The sequence below is a fragment of the Malania oleifera genome, chromosome 7 (assembly GCF_029873635.1).
Source record: "Malania oleifera isolate guangnan ecotype guangnan chromosome 7, ASM2987363v1, whole genome shotgun sequence".
Taxonomy (NCBI): Eukaryota; Viridiplantae; Streptophyta; class Magnoliopsida; order Santalales; family Ximeniaceae; genus Malania; species Malania oleifera.
Genome location: NC_080423.1, coordinates 9,383,884 through 9,396,947, shown reverse-complemented (window position 1 = coordinate 9,396,947; position 13,064 = coordinate 9,383,884). Strand labels below are relative to the sequence as shown.

The following is a 13,064-nucleotide window of genomic DNA, read 5'->3' as shown; positions in this document are numbered from 1 at the left end:
GATAAAATTGGTTAGCTTTGTGATGATCTTCTTGATGTACCTATTTTTATTGCTTTTTTTTTTTTTTTTACTTTGCTCTTTCTTCTTTTCTGTTTTTGGCTGGGAGTTTGTTTTATCTTCCTCTTCATAACTCCTTTATTTTTCAAGAAATATTCTTTTTTCTGTAAAAGGAATACTGAATACTTGATCAACTTGATACTTGGCATTCATGATGGCCATGGGAAGAATATCTAATCTAATGATGGACTTGACCGGATAGGTGTCGTACAAAATAATGTTTAGAGGTGGAAGATTAATGAGTTTATGTCAACTGTAATGTGATGCTTCCTAACTTTTTAAAATTCCTTTGGGGGTTGCTAGTAAGATTGAGAAAATTATGAGAGATCCTTTGGTCAGGGTTGGGGGGTTTTGGGGACCATTTGACGAGGTGGGAGGTGGTTTGTAGGGCTAAACGTGAGGGTGGTTTGGGTCTTGGAAATTTGATATCTTAAAACAAGGCTCTCTTGGCCAAATGGCTTTGGTGGGTTCTCACTAGAGGAATCTTCCTTGTGGCATAAAGTTGTTAAAAAAGCAAGTTTGGACTTGACAAGAATGAGTGGGATACTAATTTTGGTCCTAGATGTTCTTTGGTAAGTCCGTGGAAAGCTTCTCAGATTTATACCTTCTTTATTCACCATACTAAATTCTGGGTAGGGGTTGCAATGTCCGATTTTGGAAAGACCTTTGGCTGGGGAATGTTGTTTATCCACCTATTTTCCTCGACTATTTTGTTTGAGCTTAGGACAAGATGGATCCATTTCTTCTTTTATTGTAGAGCCTGGTGGTTCTTCACCTTCATGGGTTTTTTACTTTTGGGGATCCTTGAATGATGGGATGGAAGAGTTATCCTCTTTGTTAGTCTTATTGAATAATTGTTTGGTCTCTTGGAAGCTGATAGCCGATTTTGGTCCTTTGATCCCTTGAGGTTTTATTTTTGCAAATTTTTTTGTTAGTTCTTGACTAGTACTGGTTTTTCTCTTCCTCTCTATAAAACTATTTGGAAGGCCAAAGTTCTCCCTCCCCCCCATATATCCAAGCTTTTGTCTGGTTGGTTGTCCTTAATAGGATCAACACCAATAACTTGTTGCAGATTAGGAGACCCTTGAAGGCTTTCCCCCCCCCATGTACGTGTGCTTTGTTTTAAGCTCATAAACTGCTCCAAATATTTTCATGCATTGTGATTTTGCCTGGAGGGTATGGAACAAGTTATTTAATTATTTTGGAGAATGTTGGGTTTGTCCAGAGACAGGGCAAGAGTTTTTGGAAATTCATTTTGTCGGTTTTGGTAGGAAAAATGAAGGTAAAAAGTTTCGGAAATGTGCTTTCTTTGCAGTATTTTGGGGTCTTGTGGATGGATCGGAACACACGTATTTTCCAAGGGAAGAAGCTGTCATTTCTGTTGGTATGGAGATTAACTATTTGGCTTCTCTTTGGTGTCTGGGTAATGGGAACTTCAGGGGGGTGTATTTTTCAGATGTTCAGCACAATTGGCATTCCTTGTTGAGTTGTTAGGGCATGCTGATTATTCTGGGTTGTTTTCGTGCTTTTGGTTTTTCCTTTGTGCCTTTTCTAGGGTAGTCAAGAGTGTGGAAAGGAGATGTCTCATTCTCCTGTTTGTACATTCTTAATCTATCAATGAATTTCTTTTGCTATAAAAAAAATTGCAGTCAGTTTTCCTCAGTTTGTTAAGCACTGGTCCTGTTCCTCTCGTTTTGTATCATTTCTTACTCTGTGATAATGTAATTTATCCTTCAATGTACTTTTCCTTTCTTTTATCTGTTTTGTCTTCCTCTTCTTATGCTTTTGCTTCTTCTTCTTCTTCTTCATCATCGTCCACTTCTTTTTTAATATATTATTTTTTCAGTCAGTGCAGGCTTGGGAATATAACAATGAAAAATTATCATGCTATTTCAATAAGTGAGTTTATTTTCAGGTGTTATATGCTTACTAACTGTTGGTGCATTCTTAATCTTTATAACCATAATACATTTTAACAAAACTCTATTTAATGCCTTAAGACATTGTTGGTGATGGTGTCAGTAAAAACTAGACCATTCTTGTCATCTTTTTTGAATTTTATTGTGCTTTGTTCATTGTTGATTTAATGTTCTGATGTTCTATCCCACATTATCCCCTTTTATTTCTTTCCAAGTGTTAAAACTGGTGGACACCGAAAAACAGCATTTTATTAAGATTACTGTACCTCATGTTTCATGCATTTGCAAGTGCATGCACTCACATTCTCCATGAAGCTTAATGATTTGTCATCTTCTCGTATGGTAGAAAGACATGATCCTCTCTGGATGGTTGTCACTGGGTACAAGCTTTTTCTTTTTGGAACATTTGTAATATTATAAATATTGTTGGATCAACAAACTCCAAAAAGTTAATATATTTTAATCTTTTACTTATTAAATACTTAATGCTGGGCACATGAAATTGTATTTGGAAACCACATTCCATATGATACTAATTGATGGAGTTTGGAGACGTAAAGAACTTAATGAGTTTTTGTGTGTGCACATATTTAGGAGAAGCTATTAAAATTTGGACTAAATTTATAAATCCTTCATTTGTGACAGTTAATATGGTGCAGTACATTTGATTTTGTGGAGTGTTTCATTCTGTTTTTATGTGTCTTTTATACTATCTTGCAGGTGTTGCGAACCGCTTTGAGCAACAGACTGGCTAAAGTTCAAGGATTTCTATTTCGTGCTGCTTTTCTCCGACGTGTACCTACATTTCTTCGGCTAATTTTTGAAAATCTTCTGTTGTGTTTCCTTCAGTCCACGTTGCATTCTACATCAAAATACATAACAGGGACCTTAAGTCTGCGTTTCAGAAAAATATTGACAAAACTTATCCATGCGCATTATTTTGAGGTAGCTATGGCTTATGGTTGTTATTTCTGGATGCTACTTTATTTGTATTTTGATGATTATTATTTTATTTTATTTTGCAATTTTTGTTGAATCAAGTGTAGGAGCTGGTTCATTTATTTTTCTTGGGAATTATTAGTTGGTCATCAGATCATTTTGGACTAAATTTTCAAAGTAAAAGAAAAAATGCTGCTGCCTGCCGGGGGGGGGGGGGATTGTGGTGTTTCTAGTTCATTTATTTTCAATGGGCATTACTATTTGCCTATATGGCATTTTTGAGTGACTATTTGGTTTCTTAATCTTTGGCATATATATTTGAGTGTATATGCATATACCGCTTTTCCTATTAAAAAAATGTCGAGAAAAATTAGATTTTTTGGTTTTGTGAAACAGCTGTTGCACTTCAAATGTAAGCGGTACAAATCTGATCTCTTCTTTTATTGAGAAAACTTAACTTAGACATGAAAAAAGGGATTCTTGGTTTGTATTCATGTTGCTCAATAAATTATTAACTTTTCCCCAGTCATTATTTTAGGCTCTCTGGTGGTTAATGCAATATTTGGTTTTCAGAATATGGCATACTACAAAATATCTCATGTTGATGGTCGTATAACTAATCCTGAACAACGGATTGCAAGTGATGTGCCGCGGTTCTGTTCAGAATTGAGTGACCTTGTGCAAGAAGATCTGACAGCGATTACTGATGGTTTGCTCTACACCTGGCGCCTGTGTTCTTATGCAAGTCCAAAATATGTGTTTTGGATATTGGTACATATCTGACTGTTGACTCAACTAACTTGTTCAATTCTTTCTCCAGTTCACTTAGTAGTTTCAATGTATAAGAATTTTTGGGTCTTGTCATAGTTAATTTAGTTACCAGCTTGCAATCTCAGCATTTGATATTATGTTTCAGGCCTATGTAACTGGAGCAGGGGCCATGATTAGAAAATTCTCTCCTGCATTTGGAAAATTAATGTCCAAAGAGCAACAACTGGAAGGTGAGTATCGACAGCTTCATTCACGGTTAAGGACTTATGCAGAAAGTGTTGCATTTTATGGAGGAGAAACGAGAGAGGAATCTCATATTCAACAGAAATTTAAGACATTGATTAGGCATATGCGTATTGTTCTTCATGACCATTGGTGGTTTGGCATGATTCAAGACTTCTTATTGAAGTATCTGGGAGCTACCGTTGCTGCTGTCCTGATTATTGAGCCCTTCTTTTCTGGTGATTTGCGACCTGAGGCTTCAACCTTGGGGCGGGCGGAGATGTTAAGCAATATAAGATATCATACTAGTGTTATAATATCACTATTTCAATCCCTGGGAACTCTTTCTATTAGTTCAAGGCGGCTAAATCGTCTCAGGTATTGCTTGATCCATTACTTATTTTCGCATTACACAGAAGGGCAAAAGTGGCCTCTCTCTCTCTCTCTCTCTCTCTCTCTCTCTCTATGGAGCTACATTAGCAGATATGTGTCTATGATGACCAAGAGAAGGGACATTTTCCTCACTCTCCTCTTGATGGGGAGGTACCTATGTATAATTTTAGGCAGTCATCTCTATGATTTAGAAATTCGAGATTTATTTTTTGTTTGGGAAATCTGAATATCTTAATAATATGAGTCAATTTTAGGCTATTTTGGATATTTTAGTTATGCTGAGTTTCTTTTGATATTTTAATAGTTTGAGGTTGTTAATGGTTATTTTGGTCATTTAGCACTACTAGTATGTGCTAGAGTTATGTAAGGGTATTTACTCTGTCATTGGTATATACTAGACACATATTATGAATAGAGGGAGAGACCTACCATTGAGATAAGGTCTTCGATTTTACCCAATTATTAACATGGTACTAGAGCAAGATCCAACCTAAACCCTAAGTTAATACCAAAACCAAATCCTAAACCCTAAACCTCAATCCTGCTGCTGTATAAGGATAATCTGCACTACCAAAGACCAGAAACAAAGTCAAGGAGCTGCTGGAAAAATACCATAGTTGCCGGAAAATCCTGGATGCTGCTGCCTTTCAGAACAATTAGTATCCCTTCATATTTTTGCAAAAATAACCACATAGCCACCCACATAACCTGTGGATGTTGCTGCCCAGTGAAATTTCACAGTCAGAGAGTGTCCTCTGCTCCCATTTTTTTTTTTGAATGCTTTAAATACCTCCGTACATCATAGTATTAAGTTGTTCGTTATGTATCTTGTTAAAAAATAACTTCAATTTTCCACTCAGAGCACTTTGTTAATGGTTGCTTGGTACCATTAGGGCTGTGTGTTGGTTTTGAGGCTGGTGTAAGCTTCTTGGTGTTGTGGCAGCCTTGCGCTGGTTTATTTGTGACTCGTTTGTGGTGGGTCACCTTGTTCGTAGTTGTTCTGTTTGTTTGGTACTGTTAGGGTTTTGTGTTGGTTTCTTGGGGCTGCATATAAGCTTCTTGGTGCTGTGGCAGCCTTATGCTGGTTTATTTGTGACTTGATCGTGACGTGTCACCTTGTTCATGGTTGTTTTGGCTAGTAATTTTGTTCTCATTGGTATAAGTTTTTGAGGTTGGGATGGAGTCCCCAAATCCTAAAAGTATGTTTTCCTCGTCAATCACTTGTATGAGTCAACCACATACTGTAATTGTTTTAGAGTAGGAGTATTTGAGGTTTCTATAGTATCAAGCATCCTAACAAGCATCTCATCTTTCAGAAAGGTAATCCCAAAATCTCTATGGCTTTTGGTATCTCTCCCACTAGTACTTCACTCTGCCACCATTGACCATATGATAGGTGTAACCAAATTCTTTTCTGCCTTCTAGTATCCCACAAATATACCTCTAGCTACCCTCGCTGATGGGTCCACTACTATAGTTAACAGAACAGAGTTAGTAAATACTACTCCCTCCATGTCTCTTTCTTCTGTTTTGTACATCCCTAAATTCCCTTTTAATCTTATGTCAGTTAGTAAGTTTACAATGTCACTACATTTTTTTGTAACCTTCATTCATGATTCTGTGGTTGAAGAAGAGGAAAATAATTGGCACAAGAGTGTGAGACTTGTGGACTTTACTACTATGAGTTTTTCTCTCCTCTCATTGTTTGCACAGCTACTACTACACCGCTTCAAACCTATTGTCCTTGGACAAGTTGAAACGGCTAGTTCCTACCTTGAGTTCTTTGTCTAATCTTGAGTGTGAGTCTTGTTGGGAAAACATCATTTTGTTCCCTTTGTTTCTCAAGTCAACAAATGGGCTGTTAGTCCTTTCATGCTAGTAAATTTCAATGTTTGGGGTCCTTGTCGTGTAATGTCAAAGTTGGGGTTTTGGTACTTTGTTATATTTGTCAATGATTACTCTTGGATGACTTGGTTGTGTTTAATGGAAGATTGTTCCGAGTTGTTTAATATCTTTGTGCCTTTTGTTCTCAATGAAGGAATTAATTTAGGATATTTCGTAGTGATAATTCGAAGGAATACTTGAATACCCAATTTAGTACCTGTATGCCTATTTCTTGTATGATCCATTAGGCATGTTATGCCTAAACTACAAAACAAAATGGAGTTGCAAAAACCAAAAAACAAACTCAAAGTCACTGGTACCCTATTGTATCAAATGAATGTCCTCAAAGTTTTTTGGAGTGATTTTGTGTTCACTGCTTGCTCTCTCATCAATAAAATGCCATCCTTTGTTCTTGGTGGTAAAATTCCATGTCCAATTATCTTCCGTAAGGCCCCTTTTTTTACACTTACTCCTCGTATATTGTTTATATGTCCTTTGTCTATTAGCTAAGTTTAGGAATGGACAAGTTGGATTCTTGTGCTATCAAATGTATTTTTTCTAGGCTATTCATGTAATCAAAAGGGATATCGATGTAATAGCTCTACTTTACATTGATTCTTTGTCTCCGTAAATTTACCTCTTTTGAGTTTGTACCATGTTATTCCGAGTCCTTTAATTCTGTTGATCTTTATGAGTTTGCCTAGCCTTCTAAATCCTAACATACTCTCTATGCCCAGTCCTCCTACATCTTGATTTGGTTAGAGTCCTTCTCGTTGCTTGGATCATTTTAATTTGTTGGTATACACATGGCTACTTAAGGGAGGAGAGTCACTCCCAGCTTCTACTTTTGAGCCTTTAGTTCTTTCGTCAGATGATCCTATTGCTTGTGATATGCTCCTCCTATAGATGTTCAGAAAGGTGCATAGACTTGTACCCACATCCAATCTATAATTTTGTTGTTATGATTATTGTCTCCCTCATATTACTATTTTGTTCGTACTTTTTCTTCTATTGCTCTTCCAAAATCTATTTCTGAAGCCCTATCCCATTCTAAGTGGAAGGTTGCAATGGTTGAAGAGGTGTGTGCGCTACATGAAAATGATACTTGGGATTTGGTACCTCTTCCTCATGATAAGTCTATGGTTGGTTGTCATTGGGTATATAATGTGAAAGTCCATCCAAATGGTACTCGTTTGAATGCTTGCCTTGTTGCTTATTCAATTACATTCTCTCCGGTTGCTAAACTTGCCTCACTACGATTGTTCATCTCCTTAGTAGCCACTCCCCACTAGCCTCTACTAGATTAGTTAGATGTGAAAAATGCTTTCCTACGTCTTGATCTTTAGGATGAGGTCTACATAGAGCAATCGCCAAGATTTGTTGCTCAAGGGAAGCTAGGCTTAGTGAGTTAGCTCAATAAATGATTATATGCTTTAAAACAGCCCCCTAGAGCATGCTTTAGTCAATTCAGTGTTGTAGTACTTGAGTCTGACCGATGTTGTGTAGTAATCACTATGCATTTTTTTGTCATACTCCATCCTTTAGGGATTCTTCTTATTGTATATGTGGATGATGTTGTGATTGCTCTTGATGATAATCAATGTATCCAGGGCCTAAAGCATTTTATATAGACAAAGTTCCAAACCAAATAGTTGGGACCATTGAAGTATTTCTTGGGTGTTGAAGTATCGAGATCTCGTACAGGAACTGTCTTGTCGTAGGGAAGTATGTTATTGATCTTCTAGATGAGATCAGTTTGTTAGGATCCAAGTTTGTTGATACACCCATGGATCCTAGTAGCGAGTTAGAGCCAAATATAATTGATTGTTGCTTAGCCTTGGATGGTGTCAGAGACTTGTTGGAAAGTTTAATTATCTTATAGTCACTTCACAAGATATATCTTTCTCGACATGTGTTGTGAGTCAGTTTCTTGATTCTTCGAGGATAAGTCACTGGGATGCAGTAATTCATATCTTGAGATATCTTAAAGGTGCACCTGGGAGAGGTCTCTTATATCAAGATTGAGGTCACACTAATGTTTTGGGATATACAGATGCACATCGGGTTGGATCGCCTTTCAATAGAAGATCCACAAGTGGTTACTATATTTTTGTTTTGGACTTGTGGGCAATTTTGTTTCTTGGAAGAGTAAGAAGCAAACTATGGTGGCTAGGTTGAATGTTGAGTCAAAATATCGGGCCATGGCTTACACTAAATGTGAATTTGTTTGGTTGAAGAATATGATGGAGGAGCTGGGTTTTCCACATTCTTGGTCTATGTAGTTTATTTGTGGTGACCAAGCTGCCATCATACCTCAAACCCAATCTTTCATGTAGATAAAACACATTGAAGTTGATTGCCACTTTGTTTGGAAAAAACTTGTGCAGGAGCTCATTACAACCATTCATATGAAATCAGATTTGCAACTTGCTTATTGTTGACTAAAGCCTTAGGTGTGCTCATATTAAATTTATTTGTAACAAGTTAGGAGCATAAGATATCTATGCTCAGCAAGAGGAGGAGCGTTAATGGTTATTTTGGTCATTCAGCATTAATAGTATGTGCTAGAGTTATGTTAAGTGTGAGTCAATAAGGGTATTATGGTCTTCGGAAAGTACTTGACATGTATTATAAATAGAGGGAGAGATCTATCATTGAGATGAGGTCTTACATTTTACCCAATTATTTAATTATGTAGTTTTTCTAATCTTGAAAGCTTTCTTGGTTGCCCATGGATATAGGCTTTATGCATTCATGTAATATTGAATTTGGATGATTAATTGAATTTGATCTAAGATCTCTCACATCTCTCTATGTCTTTATCTCCCACTCTACTACTTCCTATCCTCCTCCCATTCCTTTCTTTTGTTCTCTCTTTCTCTTCTTTCTCCTCCTCCTCTCCTCTCCATCCTACATAAATATGCATTAGAGCACACTCAAATCCAGCCTCTAATCCCTCCATTCCCTCCACCAAAGTAACCTCCAACTGTCCTGCCCATGGTTTTAAAAATCGGACCAGAGATTGATCTGCTGAAATTACTGGGTTGGTGGGACTAGTGGGTCAACCTGGTAGTCGAACCGGTATCGTCAACATAATGTCAAACATAATGTAGTTAAAGTAAAATTAATTATATATTTTATATTATTTATATCAATGATTAAAACATAAATGTGTAAAAATAATTTAGAGGCTTTTGAAGTAAATTGTTTATAATTAGCCCATAACTATATAAGACACACAACAAACAATCTAAGAAAAATAGAATTTTAAAAACTAATTATACCAGGAGTTTATAATTTTATATAATAAATTAGAAATATAAATTTATTATTAATTGTTACTTTAAAAATTTTAATTAAATCTCAAGCATAACTATGAAAATTTAAAAACTTACCATTATTAGTCACTTAAAAGAATTTTAGTTAACATGCAACTAATTAAAATATAAATAATGCATATTAAAGTTCAGTTGTAAATGAAATAAAAGAGGAATACAAAAAGTTTGGAGCTATAGAAATTCAACAGTCTAGTTCTTCAGGAACTAGATGTTGCTAATCATCTTATTATCTCATTTTGTTGAAAGCATGTCCTTATATAGGCAAATACATTGGCATCCCAAAAATTAACAATATAATGAACCATTATGTGGGCATACCAAAGTTGTAACCTATTATCTAGATAGTCATCCACATAAATATGCATGTTTTACAACACTTCCCTTTAGATGACTATACACTATGAATATGCCTTGTTAAAACCTTCGCTAAGGAAAATCCTGTGGGACAAAACCTTAACGAAGGAAAAAGAGTACAGTATTCATACTTCCCCTCAAAAGTACAATCAATTAAGAAATGTCTTTAAGTTGTCGCATTCCAATGTTATGTACATGCTTTTTGAAAATTGAAGTTGGCAATGCTTTTGTGAATAGGTTTGCTGAATTGTCACTTGAACGAATTTTGCAAATGTCAACATCTCGTTTATTCAGAAGTTCATGAGTGTAAAAGAACTTTGGTGAAATATGTTTAGTTCTATCACCTTTTATTTGTGCAATACATGCTGCATTGTCATTCTCCAGTGATAATCCACGTGTCCCTTTAATGTGTTGGATTATATTTCTTAACCATACACATTCACGACTTGCTTCGTGAACTGTCAATATTTATGAATGGTTTGAAGAGGTAGCAGTGATCATTTGCTTTATAGATCGCCATGAGATAGCAGTATCACCACATGTAAAAATATAGCCTGTTTGTGATTGAGTTTTATGAGGATTAGAAAGATATCTAGCATCAGCATATCCTTTCAACACAGACTTTACTCCCTTTGGGTAAAACAAACCCATATCAGATGTGCTGCGGTGATAATGAAGGTCATGTTTTAGTCCATTCCAATGTCTTTGAGTTGGTGTAGAACTAAACCTTGCCATCAAATTTACCGCAAAAGCTATGTCTGGTCTAGTGCAATTTGCAAGATACATGAGTGCTCCTATTGCATTAAGATAGGGTACTTTAGGACCAAGTATTTCTTCATCATCTTCTCGAGGACGAAAAAGATCCATTTTCACATCAAGTGAACGAACAACCATCGGGTTAATGGATAAGATTTATCCATATAAAATTGTTTCAAGATTTTTTCTATATAAGATGATTGATGAATAAAAATTCCACTTGTTAAATGTTTAACTTGAAAACCAAGACAAAATTTTGTCTTCCCAAGATCCTTCATTTCAAATTCTTTCATTAAGTAGTCAGCAATCGTTGAGATCTCTTCTAGAGTTCCTACTATGTTTATGTCATCAACATAAACTGCGATTATTGCAAATCCAGAATTTATCTTCTTAATGAAAACACAAGGACAGATAAGATTATTTTCATATCCAATTTTCAACAAATATTCACGTAGATGATTGTACCACATTTGTCCAGATTACTTCAATCCATACAAGGATCTTTGCAATTTAACAGAATACATTTGCCATTGTTTTGGATTATATGCTTCAGGCATTTTAAATCCTTCAGGGATTTTCTTATATGTCATTATCCAGTGAGCCATACAAGTAAGCTGTTACTACGTCCATGCGACGTATGTCGAGTCCTTCGGAAGCCGTTGAACTAATAAAAAATCTGAAAGTAGCTAGGTCTTATTATAATCTATACCAGGCCTTTGGGAGAAACCTTGTGCTACAAGACGTGCTTTGTATCTCACAATTTCATTCATTTCATTTCTTTTACGTACAAAAACCCATTTATACCCAGCAGGTTTGACATTCTCAGGTGTTTGGACTATTGGTCCAAATACCTTACGTTTGGCTAATGAGTTTAGCTTAGCCTGTATTGCTTCTTTCCATTTTGGCCAATCATTTCGATATCGACATTTTTTTACAGTTTGAAGCTCAGGCTCATTATCATTAATAATTTCTGAAGCAATCGCATATGCAAACACATTGTCAACAACAACTTCATTTCTTCTTCGCATATTTCCAAATTTTAATGAGATCTCATAATTTTTTGGTACCGGAACTACTTCTGGCGTTGCTTCTGTGAAAATATGGGATTGTTGATCTATATTTCTTTTAACCTCTTCTTGAGTGTTAATACTGGAACCACTTCTGGTGTTGCTTCTGTGAAAATATGGGATTGTTGATCTATATTTCTTTTAACCTCTTCTTGAGTGTTAATGAACTCTTTTGGAGTGTCACTTTTAGTCATTTCCTTTTTCTTTTGAGGAATAGTATCCTTTGCACAAATTGGTCCACCAAGCTTTTGGCGCACTTTAGATTCATTAGCTGCTATTCCCATTGGATGTTCTTCAGGAACAATCAATCTAGCAAGAATATTTGCGGCCGGAACATGTGATTGAGTGACCCTTTTGGTGTCTGTAAAAACATCTGGAAATTGATTTGCAGCATTCTGCAAATGAATTATTCTTTGAACTTCAAGTTCACTTTGATTTGTGCATGTATCAAGATTAGACGAAGTTGGTGTGTTCCAACAAATTTATTGTGTTTTTAATCCTTTACAATTTCCTTCTCCTAATGACGGGAAAATTGATTCATCAAATTGACAATTTAGAAATCTTGCTCTAAAAAGATCACCTGTTAGTGGTTCAAGATATCTAATGATAGAAGGAGAATCAAAATCAACATAAATAACAAGCCGACGCTGTGGTCCCATCTTACTTCGTTGTGCAGGTGCAATTGGAACATATACAACGCAGCTAAAAATTCTAAGATGAGATATATTGGGTTGGTGGTTGAACACAAGCTGTAAAGGTGAAAACTTGTGATATGCAGTTGGTCTAATTCTAATCAAAGACGCCGCATGCACTATAGCGTGACCCCAAGCAGATGCAGGAAGCTTTGATTGCATAAGCATAGGTCTAGCAATAAATTTTAAATGCTTAATGAAGGATTCCGCTAAACCATTTTGTGTATGAATATGTGCGATAGAATGTTCAACACTTATTCCTATTGACATGCAATAGTCATAAAATGTTTTTGAAGAAAATCACCTGCATTATCTAAACAGACAGTCTGAATGGGATGATCAGGAAAACTTGATCTTAACTTTATTATTTGAGTAAGAAATTTAGCAAAAGCAACATTACGAGTTGAAAGTAGACAAACATGTGACCATCGAGTGGAAGTATCAATTAAAACCATGAAATATCAAAATAATCCGCAAGATGGATAGATTGGACCACATTTGAGGTATGAAAAGTCGAATATGTTTTTTTTCTAACATGTCATCATCGGTAATTTTTTCTCCACATAACTTTAGTTGAGAGCTAATTTTGAACAAGGCTGAATTATATTCAATTACAGTTTTAAAATCTTGCAGTCATCAATTACAGTTTTAAAATCTTGCAGTCATAAGTGT

The 13,064-nt window shown here is 35.8% G+C and overlaps 1 protein-coding gene across 4 annotated transcripts in view; it reads left to right on the top strand.

Moving 5' to 3' along the window:
• The window catches only part of LOC131159557 (ABC transporter D family member 1), an 85,018-nt gene that overhangs the window by 14,260 nt on the left and 57,694 nt on the right, over positions 1 to 13,064 (top strand). For all 4 annotated transcript variants that reach the window (XM_058114574.1, XM_058114573.1, XM_058114572.1 and 1 more), the window contains 3 exons: positions 2,697 to 2,921; positions 3,489 to 3,686; positions 3,832 to 4,286. In XM_058114574.1, the coding sequence (XP_057970557.1) occupies positions 2,697 to 2,921; positions 3,489 to 3,686; positions 3,832 to 4,286 (878 nt within the window). The remainder of the gene's footprint in view (positions 1 to 2,696; positions 2,922 to 3,488; positions 3,687 to 3,831; positions 4,287 to 13,064) is intronic.